The 26,887-nt window shown below is 38.0% G+C and overlaps 1 protein-coding gene across 7 annotated transcripts in view; it reads left to right on the top strand.

Annotated features, from left to right (window-relative positions):
• LOC106081894 (glutamate receptor-interacting protein 1) overlaps positions 1 to 26,887 on the top strand; it is a 159,570-nt gene that overhangs the window by 90,467 nt on the left and 42,216 nt on the right. For 6 of the 7 annotated variants that reach the window (XM_059367446.1, XM_059367445.1, XM_059367444.1 and 3 more), the window contains one exon: positions 4,019 to 4,141. The exons of the other annotated variant lie outside the window; for it this stretch is intronic. In XM_059367446.1, coding sequence (XP_059223429.1) covers positions 4,019 to 4,141 — 123 coding nt within the window. The remainder of the gene's footprint in view (positions 1 to 4,018; positions 4,142 to 26,887) is intronic. 7 annotated transcript variants of the gene reach the window in all.

Genomic DNA, 26,887 nt, shown 5'->3' with positions numbered 1-26,887 from the left:
ACAACACTACATTTGCAAAATTTCAGCCATATCCGGCAAAAAATTGCGGTTTAGAAGGGCTCAAGTAGTATTGGGTTGCCCAAAAAGTAATTGCGGATTTTTCATATAGTTGGCGTTGACAAATTTTTTCACAGCTTGTGACTCTGTAATTGCATTCTTTCTTCTGTCAGTTATCAGCTGTTACTTTTAGCTTGCTTTAGAAAAAAAGTGTAAAAAAAGTGTATTTGATTAAAGTTCATTCTAAGATTTATTAAAAATGCATTTACTTTCTTTTAAAAAATCCGCAATTACTTTTTGGGCAACTCAATATAATCGGCAGATAGATTGTTAGAAGTCGTAACAGAACACCGCATGGAAAATTTTAGCCAAAACGGACAACAATTGCGGCTCCCAGGTGCTCAAGAAGTCAAGTCGTGAGACCGGTTTATATGGAAGCTACATCTAAATCTGAACCGATATGGTCCATTTGTAGAGATGGGCGATGGGTAAATACCCAAAAGGAATTTACCCGGTAAATTGGGTAAACACTCGGGTATTTACCCATTTATTACCAAAAGCTGGATATTAATAATTTTGCAGATATCTTGGGTATAAACACATTTTGCAAACAAATTTTGATGGTCTCGTATTATTTGTATATATTCATGATCTTCTGGTCTCATTAAATCGGATTTTATATATAGACCGATCTCGAGACATAAAGTCTTGAGGCAATAAATTGGTAATTTTTCATCCGATTTCGATGAAATTTGGCACAGTGAGTTCTGGTAGACCCCTTCCCATTTCTATGAAGTGCTATTCAGATAGGACTTTATTTGGATACAGTTGCCCTATAGACGACCGACCGATATCCTGATATTGGGTATTGAGGCCATAAAAGATCCATTTTTTACCCAAATTGGATGAAATTTGTCATAGTGTGTTTCGGTAGACCCTTTTCCATTTCTGTCAAATGTGTTCCAGATCGGACCCTATTTGGATATAGCTGCTATATAGACCGATCTCCCTATATAGGGTAATGAGCCAATAAAAGGAGCATTTTTCATCCTATTCCGATGAAATTTGGCACAGCGAGTTTTGGTACCCCTCTAAATCGTTTTGTTGAATATCGTCCAGATCGGACCATATTTGGATATAGATGCAATATAGACCGATAGTATTGAGCCCATAAAAGCAGTATTTTTCCTCCCATTTTGATGAATTTTGAAACATTGCGTTTTGATAGACCCATACACCTTTGTGTCGAACATCATCCAGATTGGACCATATTTGGATACAGCTGGAATGAAAAATTGTCCTTTCATAGGCTCGTATAAACCGATCTCCAGATTTGATTTCTTGAGCCCCTGGAAGCCCCAATTTTTGTCAGACTTGGCTGAAATTTTGATTGTGATATTTCGTTATGCCTTGCAACAACTGTGCCAAGTACGGTTCACATCGGTCTATAACCTGATATAGCTCCCATTTAAACCGATCTTCCGATTTGACTTCTTCAAGTCCTTACAAGCCGCAATTTATGGCCGATTTTGCCAAAATGCGGTGTTCTGCTACGACTTCCAACAACTGTGCCAAATACGGTCCAAATTGGTCCATAACCTGATATAGCTCCCATGTAAACCGGTCTCTCGATCATCATTGTTCGGTTCCAAGAAGCTTTAATTTTTGCTGAATTGACAGAAGTTTGGTATGTAGAATAAAAGTGTGCCCTTCAACTAAATTAAATTTGTATGAATTTTTAGCATAATCCATGGTGGTGGGTTCCCAAGACTCGGCACGGCTGATCTTAGCACGCTTTAATTTGTTTTCATACCCTACACCACTACTGTGAAATAGGGTATTATAACTTAGTGCATTTATTTGTAACACCCAGATGGAAGGGATATAGACCCATTGATAAATATACCGATCGACTCAGAATCACTTTCCAATTCGATTTAGCTATGCCCGTCTGTCTGTCCGTTTGTTCATGTTAATTTGTGTACAAACTACAGGTCGCAGTTTTCAACCGATCGTCTTCAAATTTGGTACAGGCATGTTCTTCGGCTTAGAGTCGAAGCCTATTGAATTTGGAAAAATCGGTTCAGATTTAGATATAGCTCCCATATATATGTTCGTCCGATTAGCAGTAATAATGCAATTAACTGGTCATTTGTTAACCGAAACTTTCGAAATTTGGCAGGAGGTTGAATTTTATACAAATCGGTTCAGATTCAGATATAGCTCTCACATACATATATCGCCCGATGTTCACTCCTAGAGCCATTGCAAGCGCATTTATTGGCCAATCTTCCCAAAACTTTGTACAACGCTTTCCCCGACGACTTCCACAATATCTTTAAAGTTTACTCGAAATCGGTTCAGATTTAGATATAGCTTCCATATATATGTTTGTCCGATTTGCAGAACTAATGCAATAAAATGGTCATTTGTTAACCGATTCGATCTCGATTTGGCAGAAAGGATTTTCTAATTACTCTCGCCATTACTGGTGAATTTTATAGAAATCGGCTCAAATTTAGATATAGCTCTCATGTATATATATCGCCCGATTTTCACTTCTAGAGCCACTGCAAGCGCATTTATTCACCAATCTTCCTAATAGTTTGTACTACGCTTTCTTTGAGGCCTTCTACAATATTTAGAAAGTTTGCTCGAAATCGGTTCAGATTTAGATATAGCACCCATATAGATGTTCGTCCGATTTGCAATAATAATGCAATAAAATGGTAATTTGTGAACCGATTCATTCGAAATTTGGCAAGAGGGATTTTCTTATGACTCTTAATTATACTGTTGAATTTCATACAAATCGGTTCAGATTCAGATATAGCACTCACATACATATATCGCTCGATTTTCACTCCTAGAGCCACTGCAAACGCATTTATAGACCAATCTTCCCAAAACTTTGTACAACACTTTCCTCGACGACTTCCACAATATCTTTAAAGTTTGCTCGAAATCGGTTCAGTTATATTTAGCTCCCATATATATGTTCGTACGATTTTGAGAAATATTGCAATAAAGTGCGCATTTGTTAACCGATTCTCTAGAAATTCAGCTGGAAAATTTTCTTATGATTCTCACTGACATTGCCGATGTTCACTTGGATGGTCATTAATTGTACAATTTCCTAATTATTTTCCATTTTTGTCAAAACTAATTTTTTTGTATGTCATATACGTCGGAGTTTCCATTCCAACAGACCATCTCTGCTGCCAACCCTTTTCTAATTTTCCCATTAATGCATTTCCATACATTCTTGTGTTTTCTCAGATCCCTACAAAAGAACCATAAGAACAACACAGTTTCCTAGTTAAGGCTTTGTTGTGGCTTTTCTTGGCCATATCGTTAACGGCATGGCGTTTAAAATCCTTTTTAACACCTCATAAAATCAGGGAATATCAAAAGCAAACAAACAACAAACAAACAACTTTTGTTGGCAGTGGTTTTCTCTGGCATAACAAACATGAAACGGACATAAAAACTATTTTTACGAGCCAATATGGTAATCAAATTGAATGCTCTGCTGCTGTAAGGCATAACTATAAAATTGTACTAAAATAGGGGAAAAGTCGTCCAATTTTAAAGGAAACTCCATTTAATTTGAGTAATAAGCATATTTTTTCGGGCTAGACTATAAAAAAGGGTTATAAAAGAAATATTTTTAATAATTTTATTATATAGAAATTTTTAAAAGAGAAGAAGCGAAGATTTTGTGGCATTCCCCTGCGTCCCCACATATGTCCAATTGACCTACTTCCTAAAGACTTAATGCAGTTATGTTGTGTTTCTTTTTTTCTCTCTGTATATGTTAGAGTGTATTTGTATTTTAGTTTAAGTAATTTTTTGTACTTTGTTTTAGTTTATAATAAAAATTCCTTTGACCCCCCCCCCCAGTATGTATTGTGCTGTTCCATTAAATATTCATTTAATTCATGTGTGTTTATTTTAATTTTTGTTCTGTGTTTCTTTTTCTTTGTTTCATTTATTCATTTTGTTGGTGTTGGATTTGCAGTCGATCGTGCCATGAGTCCTGCCCAATCAGAAGACTCGGGACTGGCGCCCGACAGGGGCACCACATATGCCACCATAACATTGCCACGTGATAATACCACAAATATGGGAATAACATTAGCAGGTGAGTTGATTTGTAGTTAGCACAAAAGAAAAATTGTAGAAAATATAAAAGTATATTAGGAATAATGGGGAACTAGTCCACCCAGACACGCTGCGCTGTGCCCTTTTTTACAATACAATATAAAATCATCAATGTGTATTTGCTCATATCAGAAAACTTTTATCTCTTGGTTAAAAACCAAATATTCTCAAGCCTTCATAAGTTCTTCTGGGTCTACATTCTTTTGTACCTAATCGAAAACCACTTATCGAATTCGCATTCTTCCCTCATATAAATACTTTCCATTTACGCTCCATATTGCATATTGAAGCCAATATTGTCATTATTAGGTTATACATCCGTTAAGCCCTTTTGGGGTCAAGGCCTTCTGTAACATGAATCTATATATTAATGTTTGGTTTGTACTATAGTTCTAAAGCCATTGCAATTTAGTGCTAGCTTATCATGATCGTTGGTCTTAGAGGCTGGGATAACTTCCAGAGACACTTGACGCCATCTTGACGCTACCCCTTGCATTTGAGACACCATATTGCTTTGATCTCGTCTTTAGTCGCATTACCCCCAAACAACCAACCCCAAAGCTGACATGTACACTTTGAGTATGTTAGTGGAAAGGCGACCTCATACATATCTCGTTTTTCCATCTTAGAATCATTATTCACTGCAAATATTTCAAGAAAATACATTACGTCTTTGTTGACGTTGCAACGTTGTTTTTTATTCCCACCACCATAGGATGGGGGTATACAAATCTAGTCATTCCGTTTGTAATACCTCGAAATATTGATCTGGGACCCCATAAAGTATATATATATTCTGGATCGTCTCGACTTTCTAATTCGATCTGGCCATGTCCGTCCGTTAGTCTGTCGAAATCACGATGGCGATAGAGCTGGCAAACTATCGATTATCGCAACATTCGATATTTTCGATAGTTTTAATAATAAATATCGATAGTATCGATACTATCGTTAATTTCCCATCACCTATACTTTAAACGAAAATGAGAAGCAAAAATCAGGAGATTGATTAAAATAGAAGCTATATCAATGCACAGACCAAATAAAACCAAGGTTAATAAAGTCAGTTGGAAGATATGAGAAAAATAATTGTACAAAATGTTAGTCTAATCGGATGAAAATTGCGCCCTCTATAGGCGCAATGTATGTTAAAAGATGCATTCAATGTCGGATTGCTAATTTTTGTTTAGTTTTGCAAAAAAACTAACGTTTACGATTGTATCCATAGCTATTGGGTTGCCCAAAAAGTAATTGCGGATTTTTTAAAAGAATTTAAATGCATTTTTAATAAAACTTAGAATGAACTTTAATCAAATATACTTTTTTTTCACGTACTGTTTTGTTATGATTTCCAACATCTGTGCTTAGTACGGTTAAGATCGGTCAGGAACCTGATATAGCATATAAACCGATTTCCCAATATGACTTCTTGAGCCCTTACAAGCCGCAATTTTTGTCAATTTTGGCTGAAATTTTGCACACAGTGTTCTGTTATGACTCTCAACATCTGCGCAAAGTACGGTCCAAATTGGTCTATAACAAGATATAGCTCCCATATTTTAGCAGTATCCATGGTGGTGGGTTCCCAAGATTCGGCCCGGCAGAATGTTTTATGTTTATTTATGTTTTTAAATAATATAGATATGAGCCCATTATATAATGCAAAATACGGCATCCTCTGCCCTTCGTCTTTAAACTGTCCATCAACTATATCGTTCATTGAGTGAATAGGAAAGACACACAATTACTTACTTTAACTGATCAGAATCGTTCATAATCGCTCGGAAAACATATGCAAACAACAACAAGTAACAGCGTGCAAAGTTCGGCCGGGTCGAATCTTATATACCCTCCACCATGGATCGCATTTGTCGAATTCTATGCGCGGTATCTCTTTTTAGGCAAACAGAGAATATTGAATAAGAACTGTTATGCTATTGGAGTTATATCTAGTTATAGTCCGATTCGGACAATAAATGAATGCTGAACATTGTAGAAGTCATTGTGTATTATTATACCCACCACCGAAGGATGGGGGTATATTCATTTTGTCATTCTGTTTGCAACACATCGAAATATCCATTTCCGACCCTATAAAGTATATATATTCTTGATCAGCGTAAAAATCTAAGACGATCTAGACATGTCCGTCCGTCTGTCTGTTGAAATCACGTTACAGCCTTTAAAAATTGAGATATTGAGCTGAAACTTTGCACAGATTCTTTTTTTTGTCCATAAGCAGGTTAAGTTCGAAGATGGGCTATATCGGACTATATCTTGATATAGCCTCCATATAGACCGATCGGCCGATTTAGGGTCTTAGGCCCATAAAAGCCACATTTATTATCCGATTTTGCTGTAATTTGGAACAGTGAGTTATGTTAGGCCCTTCGACATCCTCCGTCAATTTGGTTCAGATCGGTCTAGATTTGGATATAGCCTCCATATAGACCGATCGGCCGATTTAGGGTCTTAGGCCCATAAAAGCCACATTTATTATCCGATTTTGCTGTAATTTGGAACAGTGAGTTATGTTAGGCCCTTCGACATCGTCCGTCAATTTGGCTCAGATCGGTCCAGATTTGGATATAGCTGCCATATAGACCGATCCTCCGATTTAGGGTCTTAGGCCCATAAAAGCCACATTTATTATCCGATTTTGCTGTAATTTGGAACAGTGAGTTATGTTAGGCCCTTCGACATCCTCCGTCAATATGGCTCAGATCGGTTCAGATTTGGATATAGCTGCCATATAGACCGATCCTCAAATTTAGGGTCTTAGGCCCATAAAAGCCACATTTATTAGCCGATTTTGCTATGATTTGATACAGCGAGTTGTGTTAGGCCCTACAACGTCCTTCGTCAATTTGGCTCAAATCGGTTCACATTTGGATATAGCTGCCATATAGACCGATCCTCCGATTTAGGCTTATATGCCCATAAAAGCTACATTTATTATCCGATTTTGCTGAAATTTGGGACAGTGCGTTGTCTTAGGCTCTCCGACGTCTTCTGTGAATTTGGCTCAGATCGGTCCAGATTTGGATATAGCTGCCATATAGACCGATCCTCCGATTTGGGGTCTTAGGCCCATAAAACACGCATTTATTGTCCGATGTCGCCGAAATTTGGGGATAATGAGTTGAGTTAAGCCCCTTGATATACTTCTGCATTATCGCACTGATCGGTCCAGATTTGGATATAGCTGTCATATAGACCGATCTCTCGGTTTTAGGTTTTGGGGCCATAAAAAGCGCATTTATTGTCCGATGTTGCCGAAATTTGGAACAAAGAGTTAAGTTAAGCCCCTCCACATATTTCTGCTATGGGACATAAGTTATGAGTTTTGCACCGGATTTTGACGAAAGGTGGTTTACATATATAGCCGAGGTGGTGGGTATCCAAAGTTCGACCCGGCCGAACTTAACGCCTTTTTACTTGTTTCAATTCATTCGGTTAAGAATTGCGCCTTGTATGTGCTCAAGAAGCAAAATCGGGAGATCGGTTTTTATGGAAGCTGTATCAAGCTATTGATCAATTCAGACCATATTAAACACGTATGTTGAAGGTTGTACACAATTTCAGCCAAATCAGATGAAAATTGCGTCCTCTAGAGGCTCAAGAAGTCAAGATCCCAGATTGGTTTATATGACAGCTATACCAGACTATGAAACGATTTGAACCATACTGAACACAGTGGTTGGTAGTGATACCAAAGCACAATGTGCAAAATTTCAGTCAAATCGGAAGAGAATTGGGCCCTCTTGAGGTTCAAGAAGTCAAGACCCATGATCGGTTTATATGGTAGCTATATCAGGTTATGGACCGATTTGAACCATACTTGCCACAATTGTTGGCTATCATAACAAAACACGTAATGCCAATTTCATTAAAATCCATTCAGCCCTTTGGCTGTTATATGTAACGCAAAATCGCGTTTGTAAAATCTTGGCCGTTTAATAATATATATGAGAAAATAAAAATTTCATTTCAAAAGTAAAATTGCATAAAAATTCAAATAAAATGTTTAAGATTTTTGGATTTTAAGGGCTCAAGAAGTCAAATAGTCTTCAAATATATAACTTAAAAATCTATGATATTGTTGTTGTAGCATTGTGTTGTGTGTTCTATCTTTCGTTTGCTTTATTCTGCTGATTATCATGATATAGGAAACCTGCGACTAAGGTTGGGAGCGTTCAGAGGGATATGGGTATGAGTCGAGTCGATGTCAATATCACTGTTGAAAAATTTAAAATTTTATGTTTATAGTAAAATATATTTAGAAAAACATTAAAAACTTGAGGGTGTAGTTGTATCCTAAAAAAGAAAATCGATAATATTGTACTATACTCAAAATAGTGATTAATGATTTTTCCTAGCAATTAGACAAATCATCAAAGCAAACAATAACAATTAATTTGCACATTTTACACGGTTGATAAAACAAAATTAGCCACCAAAGTGGTAGTGACAAACCAATTTGGGGATTTGTTTGCAAAAAACACTGTGCAAAATTTCCAAAACCACAAACCAGCAGTGATTTCATATGTTTCCAATTCATTACGAATGACTTTTATGGTTGGCGTTTTGTTTTTGTTCGCTTTTCAGTTTCAAAACATTTCAATTTAATGTGCACGTATTAAATCAAAAGAATTTCATCTATTTTCGTTGTTAATTAATGCGTGTTTCCTTTGAATTGTAAATTAAATCATCATCAACGTTGTGCTCGTAGGTAGTCGTCGTAGTTGTCGTTGTATAGTCGTCATCATCAACATAAACTTAGGGGATCAATATACAGACAGACGGACGGACGGACAGACGGACTGGCAAACATATGTGCAAGAGTTCTGAATTCCATTTTGGCCCATGTCTGAAATGCTTCATTAAACAAAATTATAACAAATTTATGGGACACACACAAATGTGATCGAAAGTTTCTTTTTTGTTTTGTTTTTGTTTTGTTTTAGGTGAAATGCAAAACAAAAGTAATTAGCGATTGTTTAAAACGGCAACAATTAATTCCCAACCAAATCATCTTAAAAGTTTTCTATAAGGCATACAAAATTTATTTTTTTTTTATTTGGTAGCACAATGATTTATTGTATATTTTAATTTATTAGTTAGCATGTTTTACATATCTTCCTTATCAATAGTTCTGCACAGGTTGCTTGCATTTGTCTTGGTTTGCATAAATTATGGCAATTTTTACCTCTTGGGCGTAAAATTTTTTCGTCTGCATTGAGGGGCGCAAAGAAAATTTGTAAATGTTTACCAAGAAAACAAAAATATTTTCACTTTGCTCTGAGACCGTGTGTCGGTGGAAAGCCACCATTGACTTTTTGTAAAATGTCCACAAAAAGTAAAACCAAAAGAAAAAGGTAACGAATATTTTAGTATGAATCTTTTTTAAAATCGTTTATCAAACACAACAATGTTTGGCATAAAGTTCAAAAGGGCATTGAAGCCTCACCAAATTGGTCCTGCGATAACATAGAATGTACATTGGACTGTCCCATGCTATAAAGGGGAATTAGTTTTTCCAAAAAGAGAAACTTACACCCTACATTTTGGTTTCCATTGATAGCAGAATGCTAAATGCAAATTTTGCCCATGAACATTCCACTAAGGAACAGGCGCACACTTCTCCATATCAATGAGTGCAGTCCGATTCAAATTTAAGCTCAATGATAAGGGGCCTCATTTTTATAGCCGATTCCGAACGGCGTGCCGCAGTGCGACACCTCTTTGGAAAGAAGTTTTACATGGCATAGTACCTCACAAATGTTGCCAGCATTAGGAGGGAAAAACCACCGCCGAAAATTTTTTCTAATGGTCTGGCCAAGATTTGAACCCATGCGTTTAGCGTCATAGGCGAACATGATAAATTTTAGTTGAAGAGCATATTCTACATACCAAACTTCTGTTAAAGCAGGAAAAATTAAAGCTCTAGGAACCGAACAAGGATGATCGAGAGACCGGATAACACGGGAGCTATATCAGGATCTTGACCGATTTGAACCGTACTAAACACATTTATGACTTCTAACATAAAAGAACACTATGTTCCAAATTTCAGCCAAATCGGACAAAAATTGCGGCTTCCAGTGGCTCAAGAAGTCAAATCGGGAGATCAGTTTAAATTCGAGCTATATCACGTTCTTGGACGATTTTGATTTTACTTGGCACATTTGTTGGAAGTTATAACAGAACACTATGTGCAATATATCAGCCAAATCCGACAAAAATTGCAGCTTCCAGGGGCTCAAGAAGTGAAATCGGGAGATCGGATTATATGAGAGCTATACCAGGTTCTTGACCGATTTGAACCGTATTAGACACTAATGTTAGAAGTCAGAACAGAAAACTATGTGCAAATCACCCAAATCGGACAAAAATTACGGCTCAAGAAGTCAAATCGGGAGATCGGTTTATATGGGAGCTATACCAGGTTCTTGACCGATTTGTACCGTACTTGGTACTCTTGTTAGAAGTTATAAAACAAACAGTATGTGCAAAATTTCAGCCAAATCGGACAAAAATGGCGGCTTCCAGGGGCTCAAGAAGTCAAATCGGGAGATCGGTTTATATGGAAGCTATATCCGGTTCTTGACCGATTTGGACCGAATTAGACTCAAATGTTGGAAATCATAACGGAATACTATGTGCAAAATTTTAGCCAAATCGGATGAAAATTAAGGCTTCCAGGGGCTCAAGAAGTCAAATCGGTAGATTGTTTTATATGGCAGCTATATCAGGTTCTTGGCCGATTTGGACCTTACTTGGCACAGTTGTTGGAAGTTATAACAGAACACTTTGTGCTAAATTTCAACCAAATCGGACAAAAATTACGGCTTCCAGGGGCTCTAGAAGTCAAATTGGAAGATATGGGAGCTATATCCAAATCTGAATGGATATGGCCCATTTGCAATCCCCACCGACCTTCTTGAATACTAAGTATCTGTGCAAAATTTCAAGCGGCTAGCATCACGCGTTCGACCGCTATCGTGATTTCAACTGACGGACGGACGGGCGGACCTGGCTAGATCGACTCAGAATGTCGAGAGGATCAAGAATATATATACTTTATGGGGTCCTGGATCAATATTTCGAGGTGTTACAAATGGAATGACTAGGTTAGTATACCCCCATCCTATGGTGGTGGGTATAACAAACGGAATGACTAGGTTAGTATACCCCCATCCTATGGTGGTGGATATAACAAGTAAAGCGTACTAAGTTCGGCAGGGCCGAATCTTGTCCACCGTGGACCCCGTTTGTCAATTTCTTCGCCCAGTATCTCTTTAAAAGCAAACACAGGATAATGGATACAGAATGTCATATTATTAAAGCTATAACAGGTTATGGGCCGATCCGGGTCATACTTGGTTTGAATATTGGAGACCATAGTGGAAGTCATTGAGCAAAATTTCAGCCAAATGGGATTAGAATTGCGCCCCATATGGGCTGGAAAAAAAATCTGGAGATCGGTTTATATAGGAGCTGTATAAGGTTATGGGCCGATTCAGATCAGATTTGGCAAGTATGTTGAAGGTCATAAGAGAAGTCATTGCGCCTTCTAGAGGCTCATGAAATCAAATCTGAAGATCGGTTTATATGAGAGCTATATCAGGTTATGAATCGATTTGGACCACAATTGACAAGGTTGTTGGAAGTCATAACAGAACGATACGTGCAAAATTTCAGGCAAAACGCAATACTTGCTTCCTCTAGAGGCTTAAGAAGTCAAGATCCGAGATCAGTCTATATGGGAGCCATACAGGGTTGCTTTTTCAGGGGCGCAACAAAAGTAGGCCGGTCTCTGTGGCAGTCGTACAGGGTTGCGTTTTTAGGGGCGCAACAAAAGTAGTCCCTATCGGCCTACTTTTGTTGCGATGCCAAACGATGCCATATTTTTTTGCCGCTTTTTTGACATTTCTCTTCAGTAAGGTTTGCCATTTCATGATCGAAAGACATGCGAGCCAATAACGCGTCGAAATTATTAAAATTTACTACCGAAATGCGGAGTCATTGGTCTGATCGAAAAATCATCTTCAGCGATGAGGCTCAGAAGCAGTTAGGAAAGGCAAAATTCGGGCGGATACGAGTATATAATACCCTTCACCACAAATTTTTGTGGCTTCCACAGCCTTAATAAGCCATATCTGATGAAAGATATATATTGGAGCTATATCTAAATCTGGACCGATTTTTTTCAAAATCAATAGCATTCGTCCTTGAACCAAAAAAGTAGTTTGTGCAAAATTTTGTGACAGGTGGACAACAAATGCGACCTGTACTTTGATTACAAGAATACATGGACAGACGGATAGACGGACATAGCTACATCCATTCAGGAAGTGATTCTTAGCGTCGCATACAAATGCACAAAGTTATAATACCCTATACTACAATGGTGGTGTAGGGTATTAAAAGTCACAGTTAAGTGCGGTATATGGGCTGGTGGCATCATTGGACCGTACTTCTTCAAAGATGATGACAATCGTACCGTAACTGATATCCAATTTTTTTTGCTCAAAGTGCAAGAGCTTAACTTGTACGACATGTGGTTTCAACAGGACGGTGCCACATGCTACACAGTACGCGTAACAATGGTATTATTAAGGACGAGTTGGGTGATCAGTTTATTTCACGTTCGGCACCGATCAATTGGCCACCTAGATCTATATCTAGATTATTTTTTGTGGGGCTATGTTAAAGCTCATGTCTATACAGACAAGCCCGCCTCAATTCACGCATTGGAAGACAACATTAAAGCATTTATTCTTGAGATTTCGGCCCAAATGTTTTAAAGAGTATGCTAAATTGGACTAAGCGGAAGGACCATTGAGGCGTAGTCACGGTCAAAATTTGTATGAAATAATCTTCAAAAATTAAATTATATGGACCGTACTATGAATTCAAATAAAGATTTCATGCATTTTTCTGAATTTTATGCGTTTTTTTTTTGAAAAACTTCACCTTTTACATGAAAAAAAATCACCTTTTACATACCTTACGGGGCTCAGACGAATATTCCGAGGTCTTACAAACGGAATGAAGAAATTTATATGCCCCCATCTTATGGTGGAGGGTATAAGAAAGATGCGGATATTAATCTTCCCCTATGGGCATAGAGCTAAGTCAGAAATCGGCTTGTTGAGCGCTCTAAATACTAAAAAGTTACCTCGAAAAAGAAAATCTAACTCAAGAATTTTGTGTAGGACGACCGTTTCGCTGTTCCAGAGTGTTACCTATGCGTTCGTCTCCCACGCACTTGCACTTGCTTACAGTAGGTCGCCCCGGTAGGCGAATCGGTATCCTACTCGGATTACCAGCGTAGAGGTCATGGGTTTGATTCCCATCTGGAACTGGTCTTTCGCTACTGTGGTATGACAATGAACTAAAATAGTTTAGGCGAGTCTGTTTAGAAAATAGACAGCCACTCTAACCTTAGTAGAATTAATGCCTACTACTATAGCTCTCTCGGTTCTTCATTATTCCTTTACAATGTCGTCCTTTGACATCGGTTCTTCATTATTCCTTTACAACGAGAGAACCCTCTATGTTGCAGGTCGCGAAGGGCTGTTTTAATAAACCTGCCCTTGCTGTTTTCATGGGTATCACCGTAGCGCAGAAGTTAGCATGTCCGCCTACTACGCTGAACGCTTGGGTTCAAATTCTGGTGAGACCATTAGAAAACAAGTAAGAGCGTGCTAAGTTCGGCCGGGCCGAATCGTATATACCCTCCACCATGGATCGCATCTGTCGTGTTCTTTGCGCAGTATCTCTTTTTAGGCAAACAAAGAATAATGAAATGGACGGAGGAGGAGATGGAGCTACATCAAGTCCGATTCGTGGCTTAAGAAGCAAAATCGGGAGATCGGTTTATATGGGAGCTGTGTCAAGCTATAGATCGATTCAGACCATAATGCACACGTATGTAGAAGGCCATGGGAGAAGCCGTTGTACAAAATCTGTTCCAAATCGGATGAGAATTGCGCTCTCTAGAGGCTCAAAAACTCAAGATCCCAGATCGGTTTATATGGCAGCTATATCAGTGTATGGACCGATTTGGACCATACTTCGCATAAATGTTGGAAGTAATACCAAGACTCCAGGGGCAAATTACAGCCACATCGGATAGGAATTGCGCCTTCTAAAAGCTCAAGAAGTCAAAACCCAAGATCGGTTTATATGGCAGCTATATCAGGTTATGGACCGATTTGAACCATACTTCGCACAGTTGTTGGAAGTGATATCAAAACACTATGTGCAAAATTTCAGTCAAATCGGATGAGAACTGCGCCCTCTAGAGGCTCAAGAAGTCAAGACCCAAGATCGGTTTATATAACAGCTATATCAGGTTACGAATCGATTTGAACTATACTTCGCACAGTTATTGGTAGTGATATCAAATCACGATGTGCAAAATTTGTCAAATCGGATGAGAATTGCGCCCTCTAGAGGCTCAAGAAGTCAAGACCTAATATCGGTTTATATGGCAGCTATATCAGGTTATGGACCGATTTGGACCATACTTCGCACAGTTATTGGAAGTTATATCAAAACACTATTTGCATGTTCAGTCAAATCGGATGAGAACTGCGCCCTCTAGAGGCTCAAGAAGTCAAGACCCAAGATCGGTTTATATGGCAGCTATATCAGGTTATGGACCGATTTGAACCATACTTAGCATAGTTGTTGGAAGTGATATTAAAACACCACGTGCAAATTTTCAGTCAAATCGGATAGGAATTGCGCTCTCTAGAGGCTCAAGAACTCACGATCCCAGATCGGTTTATATGGCAGCTATATCAAAACATGGACCGATTTGGACCATACTTCGCACAGTTGTTGGAAGTGATAATAAAACACTACGTGCAAAATGTCAGTCATATCGGATGAGAACTGCGCCCGCTAGAGGCTCAAGAAGTCAAGACCCAAGATCGGTTTATTTGGCAGCTATATCAGGTTATGAACCGATTTGGACTATACTTTGCACAGTTGTTGGAAGTGATATCAAAACACTATATGCAAAATTTCAGTCAAATTGGATGAGAATTGCTCCCTCTAGAGGCTCAAGAAGTCAAGACACAAGATCTGTTTATATAGCAGCTGTATCAGGTAATGGACCAATTTAAACCATACTTCTCACAGTTGTTGGAAGTGATATCAAAACACTATGTGCAAAATTTCAGTCAAATTGGATGAGAACTGCGCCCTCTAGAGGCTCAAGAATTCAAGACCCAAGATCGGTTTATATGGCAGCTATATCAGGTTATGGACCGATTTAAACCATATTTCGCACAGTTGTTGGAATTGATTTCAAAACACTATGAGCATAATTTCAGTAAAATCGGATGAGAACTGCGCCCTCTACAGGCTCAAGAAGTCAAGACCCAAGATCGGTTTATATGGCAGCTATATCAAAACATGGATCAATTTGACCCATTTACAATCCCAACCGACCTACGCTAATAAGAAGTATTTGTGCAAAATTTCAAGCGGCTAGCTTTACTCCTTCCAAAGTTAGCGTGGTTTCGACAGACAGAAGGACGGACGGATAGACAGACAAACGGACAGACGGACGGACATGGCTAGTTCGACTTAAAATGTCACTACGATCAAGAATATATTTAATTTTTGGGATCTTAGACGCATATTTCGAGGTGTTACAAACAGAATGACGAAATTAGTATACCCCCCATCCTATGGTGGAGGTATAAAAATTTCAGTGTTTGCCTGAGTTTGGCTTATGGTTTAAACGGTCTGTCAGATTCTTTTAAAAATATCTCGAATTTACCTCTTGAGTCCCTCAAAACCTGGGTTTTTAGCTCCGATTTGTAAGCTACATTTTCACTACGATTACCTTCAATCCTTGAGGTTAGAGATATGAATTTTAAGGTCTGCACAGGGTACTGCTCTTTTTTTTCTTGAAATTTTTTTAAACATTACTCTATGACCGACCCTCACCAGCGATGCCTTTTGATGTGCCCATTCATTTGTTTTATATCAAACACAGGAAATGACAGCTGTCAATTGTTGTTTATCTCGTTTTAAAAAGAGGGGAAAATCGCCTATCAACAGAGCCAAGAAGAGGCCAGCAGAAAGGCGACTGATCGACAGTGAATACGCACATCAACTCAATGATTTTGCAAGTTTTCTGGCTTTTAGTAAAACCAAATGTCTTAAATTTTCTTTATGGCCAACTTACGTAGTCATCCCTCTGGTCTTTGGTTGCAACGTCTGTGGTCTTCCCAACAGACACAGTATCATCTTTCCCGAAACTGAACTGAAGCAACCTACAACAAATGTTTGTTTTGCAACTTTGTTGTTTACTAATTTCATAGATTTTGGCTGATGTCGTTGGTTTTGGTGGTCGCTTCCAATTTGTATGAAGGCTTTTTTGGTTTTTTTTTTTTTGAAAAATTGGACAATTTTCAAATCAAATTGAGGCCATACAAACGAGTGCCATTCAACCCTTTCGCTTGAGGGGATCTTCTCTACTTCTAACCAAAACAGAAACAACAACAAAAAGAACTAAACGCACCAACATAGTTTTTGACACTTCCGTCAACGCTTCTTTGTCAAACGTTTTGACTGCTGCCGCTCAGCACGAATTTCCGTTAAAGTTTGGCATTCGATGTTGGCTGGTTGCTTCGCTGGCGAGTTGTTCCAAGTACAAAGTGTTTATTGTCTGGCAAACGCATGCTGCTAAGTTTTCCATTTTTCCCCCCAACCCCAAACATTTTCCTCTTCTTTTTTTTTTGAATTTTCGATAGTGTCGTTTTTCGTTACGTTTGATTTCGTGACGCAATAGCGCGTGTCTAGAGTTTTTCCTGTTTCCTCTGTGGCATGGGGAAAGAGTAGGAAAATCTGTTTTTTCCATATTAAAAAGAGGGCAGCCGTTGTTTTGAAATATGCGTTTTTTTTTGTTGGAACATGATTTTATCAACAAATTATAAAAACATCATGCACTTGTAGTTTGTAGACTGCTCTGGGTTTCTAGAGATTACATTTTCAAGTGCAATGGATTTTGAGAGGTTTGGAAAATGTTCCATTTCAATTGACCTACCTTCATGACCCTGAATTCGGTTTTCATATTTTTTTTTTTTTTTTTTTTTGGAAGTAGATTTTTATTGGTTTTTGTTTTTTGAAGTAAAGACAGCCTTGAATAGTTCATATCTTAATTTGTTTAAAAATTCTGATAAATGAAAACTTCAGAAAACACTCTCTCATAAAGTGCTAATGATTATTATAATTTAAAAAAAAATATCTCACTTTTAATTTTATTTCCCAATAATCATAAAATATGTTTAAATATTAACATCAAAAATATCTGAGTGTCTTTAATTACTTCCGACTAACACGTGTTTTCAAAAAATGTGCTCATCATTTCAGAGGGATTCAAATGAGGTTATAAATTTAGGGCTACATGAAGAATGATACCCAACCAGATTTTTATTTCAATGATTAGAAACTTCCTTTTCATAACCATGTTTGTGCATCATGCCCTATACACCTGCAAGAGTGCTATTCGTGGGATTCGTTTGGGGGTTTCAAACTCATGTCATGCGTTGGCTGTAATTGCAATTGACGGACTTAAAATGCTATATGGTGTTGTGATCTGGTGGACGCCACTTCAACTGATACAATGAACTTTAAGCCTTTGAATATTGTGACTAGACAAATTGCTGGTACCAATTACATTCAGATTAAGGGATCTCTATCTTTACTCTGGCAGCAACTAGGAGCATGTGTCACACATTGCCTTAGACACTGAAAGAGTGGACTGGAGCTACAATATTCATGATAATAAAAGGTAAAATGCAAATTTGCCCGTGAACATTGCCTGTAATATTTCCAGATTAGAGAACAGAAAAAAAAAACAAGTAAGAGCGTGCTAAGTTCGGCCGGGCCGAATCTTATATACCCTCCACCATGGATCGCATTTGTCGAGTTCTTTTCCTGGCATCTCTTCTTTGGCAAAAAAAGGATAAAAGAAAAGTTTTGCTCTGCTATTAGAGCGATATCAACGTATGGTCCGGTTCGGACCACAATTAAATTATTGGGTTGCCCAAAAAGTAATTGCGGATTTTTTAAAAGAAATTAAATGCATTTTTAATAAAACTTAGAATGAACTTTAATCAAATATTCTTTTTTTACAATTTTTTTCTAAAGCAAGCTAAAAGTAACTGACAGAAGAAACAATGCAATTACATAGTCACAAGCTGTGAAAAAATTTGTCAACGCCGACTATATGAAAAATCCGCAATTACTTTTTGGGCAACCAAATATATGTTGAAGACCTGTGTAAAATGTCACCCAATTCGAATAAGAATTGCGCCCTTTGGGGGCTCACGAAGTAAACTAGAGAGATCGATTTATATGGGAGCTGTATCAGGCTATAGACCGATTCAGACCATAATATACACGTATGTTGATGGTCGTGAGAGGATCCGTCGTCCAAAATTCCAGGCAAATCGGATAATAATTGCGACCTCTAGAGGCTCAAGAATTCAAGACCTAAGTTCGTCAGAAGACCTAAGAAGTCAAGATCCCAGATCGGTTAATAGGGCAGCTATATCAGGTTATTGAACGTTTTGTTATTGTTTTGCGAAACAAGTCGTGCAAAATTTCATTCAAATCGGATGAAGAATTGCGCCCTCTAGAGGCTCAAGAATTCAAGACCTAAGGTCGGTTTATATGGCAGCTATATCAGGTTATGAACCGATTTGAACCATACTTGGCAGAGTTGTTGGATAGCATAACAAAACACGTCGTGCAAAAGTTCATTCGAATCGGATAAGAATTGCGCCCTCTAGAGGCTCAAGAAGTCAAGATTCCCGATCGGTTTATATGGCAGCTATATCAGGTTATGAACCGTTTTGAACCTTTTTTGGCACAGTTGTTAAAAGTCATAACAAAATACGTCGTGCAAAAATGCAGACAAATCGGATATGAATAGCGCCCTCTAGAAGCTCATAAACCAGATCGGTTTATATGACAGCTATATCAGGTTGTGAACCGATTTGAATCGTACTTGGTACAGTTGTTGGATATCACAACAAAATACTTCGTGCAAAATTTCATTCACATCGGATAAAAACTGCGCCCTCTAGTGGCTCAAGAAGTAAAGATTCAAGATCGGTTTATATGGCAGCTATATCAGGTTATTGACCGATGTGTACCTAATTTAGCACAGTTGTTGGAAGTCATAGCGGAACACGTCGTGCAAAATTTCATCCAAATCGGATAGGAATTGCGCCTTCTAGAAGCTCAAGAAGTCAAAACCCAAGATCGGTTTATATGACAGCTGTATCAGGTTATGGACCAATTTGAACCATTCTTGGCATAGTTGTTGGAAGTCGTAGCGAATCACGTCGTGCAAAATTTCATTCCAATCGGATAAGAATTGCGCCCTCTATTGGCTCAAGAAGTCAAGACCCCAGATCGGTTTATATGGCAGCCATATCAAAGCATGCACCGATATGGCACATTTACAATTCCAACCGACCTAAATTAATAGGATATATTTGTGCAAAATTTCAATCGTCTAGCTTTACGCCTTCGAAAGTTAGTGTGCTTTCGACAGACGGACGGACAGATAGACGGAAATGGCTAGATCACAAATTGTGTGGGATCCAACGCGAACAAATTTTTTGACAGTCAAATGTTCATGCAATGTTGAATATATGCTGGTTCCACTAATGCCTAAGGTTGTCTCAATCTCACGATAGGTCACATTACGATCTTGCAATTTCCGTTGGGGTACAGCATCAATGGTTTTTGGAACAACAACTGATTTTGGACGACCTCCACGAAATTCGTTTTAGAGTGATCTGCGACCTCGGTTGAATTCAATATACCATCGCTCAACACTGCTCCTTGATGGAGCTTCATCGCCAAAAATTGAATGCACTGTTGTTGAGCTAATCCACGTCGAATGTTGTAAAAAAAAATCGCACAAAAATCTTCACGATTTAATTTCAGATGAATCTTTGAAGTTACTGTAAACAACACAAATAGCGCTCGTATGTCAAAACGTTCTGAGTGCGTATAACCTCAAAAATATCAAGCTTTACGACAGAGCTGTCAGTTGGCAGATTGCAAACAAGGGTTGCCCAATTCTTACCATCGATGCCAAGACGTACACAATGGCGTTTGTCGATTGGCTGACATCGAGGGAGATTTTAGCAATGTGCGGACCGATATACTGATCCTATCCCTGCACCACTACCGGGTGGACCTGCTCCTTAGAAACTGCATAAACCATATGCTAAGGAACAGGTGGAACGTCACAGGCGGGCATTTTATCACCACTCCTATGGGTGACCACCATAAATTACCTATTATAGATGCTGACTGAGCAGGGATTTGAATCCGTATGCTATGCAGTCGATATTGTAATACTTCTAAAGGGTAAGGTACCGAACCATCTATGCAGAAGGGCCGAAAGAAAGCAGATTGCATACGGCTAGGCTAGACTTAGGGGTCTCAATGTTAACCCAGAGAAGACAGAAATCTGCCTCTACACGTGGAAGATGAAGGTGGGCCAATTTAAGGCACCAAGTTTCTCCAATAGACAGATTTTGATATCTGACAAGATCAAATACTTAGAAGTGATCTTGGATAGGAAACTGAATTGTATGTGTCATATTCAGCAGCATAACGAGAAGGCTCAAAGATGTTGGGCACTATGTAGGAGGGCCGTACACTCATAGAAATTTGTTAGTTAAAACAGCAAAAATATTTGCTGAAACAGCAGAAAATCTGCTGAAAATGGGACAGTAGTAATTTTTTGCTAAAACAGCAAACATTTCCTGCTGTTTTCAAATTTCGAAAAGTTAAACAAAGCTTGAAAATGTCTTAAATATTTAAAAAATGTTGTATTCCATCTTATTTTTCAATTTTACAAGCACATAACTATAATTTTTTCAAATTTTCTACAATATGCTCATTTTTGATTGAAATTAAATAACAGCAGGCAAAAAAACAACAACTTTTTAATATATGCTTTTGAACAAAAAATTTGCGACCAAAATTGGCAATTTTTTTTAAAATTTTTTTTCAAAGTTCAAAAATTTTGAATGGATTTATTTAAAAGTTCAAAATTTTTAATTTAATATCAGCAGACAGTGATTGCTGAAATCAGCAGACTAATTTTTCTGGGTGTAGGTTCCAAACGGGGGTCTGAATCTGGGGATAGTCTAGTGTCTTTACAGGAGTGTGAATATACCAATACTTACTCACGCCTAAGTAGTTTGGAGCACTGCGATGAGGACCACAACTCGTGATCCACTGGAGATTATTCAAGACATACAAAGACATAGACATCCAAATTAAGTATGAGGCAGCCTCTTCGGCTATGAGACTTAAAGCGAGAGGATATTGGATAGAAGATAGAAGCATGTCACGCCTTTGCTATATAATAGAGGCGACTATAGTAAACCTGGATGGAATAGAAGGACTTTCCGATTGGTCTTGGATTGACGGAACTCTGGTATTATCATCTGGGAGCTCATGCTACACAGTTGGATCAAAGCTAAAAGACAAAGTGAGCCTGGTGTCTCATTGAGAACTCAGGGACTCAGATCTGTTTTCGACTGCCTGGCGCAGATCTGGGCGATGTGGTGTAGTGTTATCACGAGGACGTCGAGATTGAACATCTTGACAGACAGTAAGCTGGCCATAAGGGCATTATTAACAAGGACAGTAAGATCACGAACAGTCTTGGAGTGTAAGAAGCAGTTTAACGCCATCTCTGAGGATGGCACAATCCATCGTCTGCTCTTTCTGGAATGAAATAGCAGACGATTTGGCAGTGAAGACCTGAGGACTGTCGTTATAAACTTGGGTAACTCAAAGCCTTCAGGTAGACTCATTCCAAATGAAAGCTTGGGTCACGATGGGAGCTACATCGAAAACTGAATCGATTTTTACCAAAGTTCATATCTTATGTGTTAGGCTAAAAAAGTGATATGTGAAAATTTTAGTGATTGATTGTATAAAATATGCGGCCTCCACCTTGATCACAAAAGAAGAACAAACCAACAAACGACATAAAAAGAAACCACGGATATAGCCAAGGATTTTCCAGACTAGGCGCAGCAAGCTCTATTTTAATTTTAGACCTAAGGTTTCTTTTGCAAATTTTTTTAGTATTCGTTGTAGATTTCCATTTAGAAAACCATTTGGTGGTTCCTTGTTTTGATCCACTGAAATTGATCCACCCTAATATACCTAACTAACAAGGAGAATATGTACTAAAAAAAATCAAGTTACTGCAGCATGTACCATGCACCCCCTTCCATTATGGCTAGCACTGCGTTTCGACCAAAGTTTCGTTGCAACTTGTAATAGTAAATGCATAAAGAACATAAGAAGTTGTTTTATGGCACCATATCCATGTTGTCTGTTAAACAACATGAATTTGGCATCAAATTTGTATTTTTATACCCTCCACCATAGGATGGGGGTATACAAATTTCGTCATTCTGTTTGTAACACCTCGAAATATGTGTCTAAGACCCCATAAAGTATATTTATTCTTGATCGTAAAGCTAGCCGCTTGAAATTTTGCACAAATACTTTTTATTAGTGTAGGTCGGATGGTATTGTAAATTGGCCAAATCGGTCCATGTTTTGATATAGCTGCCATATAAACCGATCTTGGGTCATGACTTCTTGAGCCTCTAGAGGGCGCAATTCTCGTCCGATTTAACTCAAATTTTGCACGTAGTGTTTTGGTAGCACTTCCAACAACTACGCTAAGTATGATTTTAATCGGTTCATGTTTTGATATAGCTGCCATATAAACCGATCTTGGGTCTTGACTTCTTGAGCCTCTAGAGGGCGCAATTCTCGTCCGATTTAACTGAAATTTTGAATAATTACGCTAAGTATGGTTTTAATCGGTCCATGCTTTGATATAGCTCTCATATAACCCGATCTTGGGTCTTGACTTCTGGAGTCAATACAGCGCGCAATTCTCATCCGATTTGACTGAAATTTTGCATGAGGTGTTTTGTTATGACTTCCAATAACTGTGATAAGTATGGCGTAAATCAGTACAGAACCTGATGTAGCTGTCATATAAATCGATCTGGGATCTTGACTTCTTGAGCCTGTAGAGGACGCAATTCTCATCCGATTTGGCTGAAAATTTTTTTTGTACAACGGCTTCTCTCATGACCTTCAATATACGTGTCTGATATGATCTGAATCGATCAATAGCTTGATACAGCTCCCATATAAACCTATCTCCCGATTTTGCTTCTTGAGCCCCTACAAGGCGCAATTCTTATCCGAATGAACTGAAATATTACACAATGGCTTCTACAATGTTCAGCATTCATTTATGGTCCAAATCGGATTATATCTTGATATTGCTCCAATAGCATAACAGTTCTTATTCAATATTCTATGTTTGTCTAAAAAGAGATACCGCGCATTGAACTCGACAAATGCGACCAATGGTGGGGAGTATATAAGATTCGGTCCGGCCCGGCCCGGCCGAACTTAGCATGCTCTTACTTGTTTCCTATTATTTTTTACTAGATGATGTGTTATGCTTCGCTAAGTTTGCTCTTATATAGACCATAGTAAAGAATTTGTTTCATAAGGGCGATATAAAAATGGGATGGATGAAGAAACATTTAGTATTTACCATGAAGCAGGGATACAACATTGGTCCTAAATTTGTCATCTTAACCGGTGATGTAGCTGCAACTATTATATGCCAATTGATGCTACACAACTCCTTATTTTTTTGCAATGTGATACTACAAAACCCCTTTAACAAAAACCAAACTCCCACTTCTCTGTTAATAAAATATAATCCATCTACGCAACAATTCCTTTGTATTGTTTGCTCTGTTCCAAACTGTCACCATAAATCATTGCAGATGATCATAAAACACAGTTTTCCACAATGTACAGTCCTAAAGCATCCCCATTAAATCGTTATAATCTTATTTTGTGTTTTTTGTTCAAAGGAGAAAAAGTTAATGACAAATATAATAAAAAAATAATTAAGCTCAATATTAACAAACGATTTTGATATAGTTTTATATGACGCAGAAGGCCAGTCATATGACAGATTATTGGGATATATGGGGTATGTACAAACTTTATATTTCGGCAAATATTAAAAGAATTGTGAAATCTCAATAAAACCATATATCAAAGTATTTACATTTTTTCGTAGTAGATTTGCACGTATTAGAAAAAATTGAAACATTAGAAAAATGTTTATGGAACAAAACGTGTTGAACGTATAAACTTAAGTTTTTCAAAAGTTGATACAGGGAAATTTTTAATTAAAAATGTAACTTCAAAAAAATAAACAAGGACTGCTGATATAAGCACATTTCTAACTTTTTCTGTTTTTGAAAAATTACGTATTTTTTTTATTATATTTTATTTTATTCAATTTGTTTTATATTTCATTTTATTTTATGCCATCAGATGGTTTGTTAAATGCTTGTTCTACATGGTTTTCCATGTTTCATACCCTCCATATCCAGCATCTTTCCTAATCGCTAAGGTAGTGGAGCAAAGAATATCTTTAACATATTTTCCACCATTTTCAAAAGTAAATTATCGCATGTGAATGTTGTTTTCCTTTGGCCCGACTGACATAATTATGATATTTTAATTTGGCAATAAATTAGTCAACCAACCCTTGGCGCGAGACGAGCAAGAAAAACAAATACGACAAAAATCATAGCCATGGTGATGAAAAACATTCAAATATTCATAATTTAACGTTGTCGTCCGTCAGCATGGCAGAAAAAAATCAACAAAACAGCGAAAAACGCCAAATAAATGTGAATTATACAATGTATGCTATATACTACAAAGAATAGACCAAAATGTCTAGACATGGGCTAGTGTTTACAGACATACACTTGGAGAACTTAAACATTTTTATAATTTTGAAGCTTTCAATTTGTATACCCTAAACCACCAGTGTGGTGTTTGTGGGGTATTTTGGGGAAGGGGTAGACCCCCAGAAAATTTGTCCCGAAAGTGGGTATCAATTCTTGCTCTACCCACAATTCCCTTTCATTTAAGCCCCACATTTAGGAGTGTTTTGGGCAGTGGGATGGTCTCCCAAACACTGAAAATACATCATCAACGTGCTCTATTCTCTTATATTTGAACCCCATATTGCCATTAGCCTCAACATTGGATATCAAATTAGTTTTCAAATCTCAAATACCATTCACTTGAACCCCTTATCGAAAAAGACAGCAAATGTGTCCGGTTTGGGGTATGAGCCCTAGAAACTATGAATATCCTGCTCTACCGTCTTGAAGACCCAAATTGTCCAGGTGAGCGAAATACGTCCTACTTGAGGGTTGTTATGGTGGTGGGACGTCCCCTAGATCAGATTCAAGGTCTATTCCCAAATACCCTTCATTTTTTCATAGTCGACAAACATGTCCGGTTTGGGGAGTGTTTTTGGTTATGGGGCGGCCACTCAGTGACTTGGCCTTCAAAATATATATCACATTCGTGTTCTACTCAAAAATACCTCTTATTTGGGTCTCATATTGCAATATCAGCAAATACTTCATATTTGGGTGGTGTTGTGGGGGTGGGGTGGCCCCATAGACACTTTTCCCGAACATTGATATCAGATTCGTGCTTTACTTTCAAAGACCTTTCATTTGAGTCCCATATTGCTATGGTCATAAATTTTTCTTCTTTGGGGTATATTCTCGGGGATGGGCGGTCCCCCAAACACTTGGTACCACATTTGAATATCAGACTCGTATTCTACACTCAAATGCCTTTTATTTAAGCCCCATTTTGCCATGGTCAGTAAGCCCCATTTGCCATGGTCAGGTTGGGGTGGTCCCCCAAACACTTGGTCCGACAATTGGATATCAGATACGTTTTCTAATCTTAAATACCTTGCATTTGAGTCCCATATTGTGGTGATTGGTGTATATATATATATATTTGGTAGGTTTTGGGGTGGGGAGACCCCCTAGGTACCCCATCCGAAATTTGGATACCAAATTTTTATTTTTAAGGTACTATATGAGAGCACACAACATTTCTCTTAAATCGCATCACCCATCTCCGAGATCTGGCGTTTCTGAAAATTAGGGTAAGGGGGAGGGTCCGCCCCCTTCAGATATCAAAAAATTTAGTACCCTATTTCGATCCGGCTGAACTTAATGTATTTTTGATACCCTCTGCAAAGGATGGGGCAATATTAATTTCGCCATTTCGTTTGTAACACCTCGAATAATTGATCTGCGGCCCCATATCTGACATTCTGAGACGACAAAGGTGTTGCACTGCGGCACGCTGTCATATAAATTGATTTCCCAATTATACTTCTTGAGCCCCATAGAGGGCGCAATTGTTATCCGATTTGGCTAAAATTTTTTGCACCACGACTTCTTCTGCGACCTTCATGGTATGCATCGATTCATAAGCTTATTTCCTTTCCATATATACCGATCTCCCGATATTACTTCTTGAACCCCTATAGGGCACAATTCTTATTCGATTTGGCTGAAATTTGCACAAAGACTTCTACTATGGGATATTCGAACGATTAGGTACTAAAAAGTACTAAAAAGTGCGAAATGGTACATATTTGCCCAGTGCGAACGGAAAGGACTAGAATTATTTTCTTGGGCTCAAACTAAAGAGGGTCTCAAAAACAAGTTTTGTTAAATTTTGGGAAATCGTACCGGAAGTG

Source organism: Stomoxys calcitrans, chromosome 4 (assembly GCF_963082655.1).
Source record: "Stomoxys calcitrans chromosome 4, idStoCalc2.1, whole genome shotgun sequence".
NCBI classification, from domain to species: Eukaryota; Metazoa; Arthropoda; class Insecta; order Diptera; family Muscidae; genus Stomoxys; species Stomoxys calcitrans.
The sequence above is the reverse complement of the archived record's forward strand: the minus strand, read 5'-3'. Positions and strand labels throughout refer to the sequence as shown.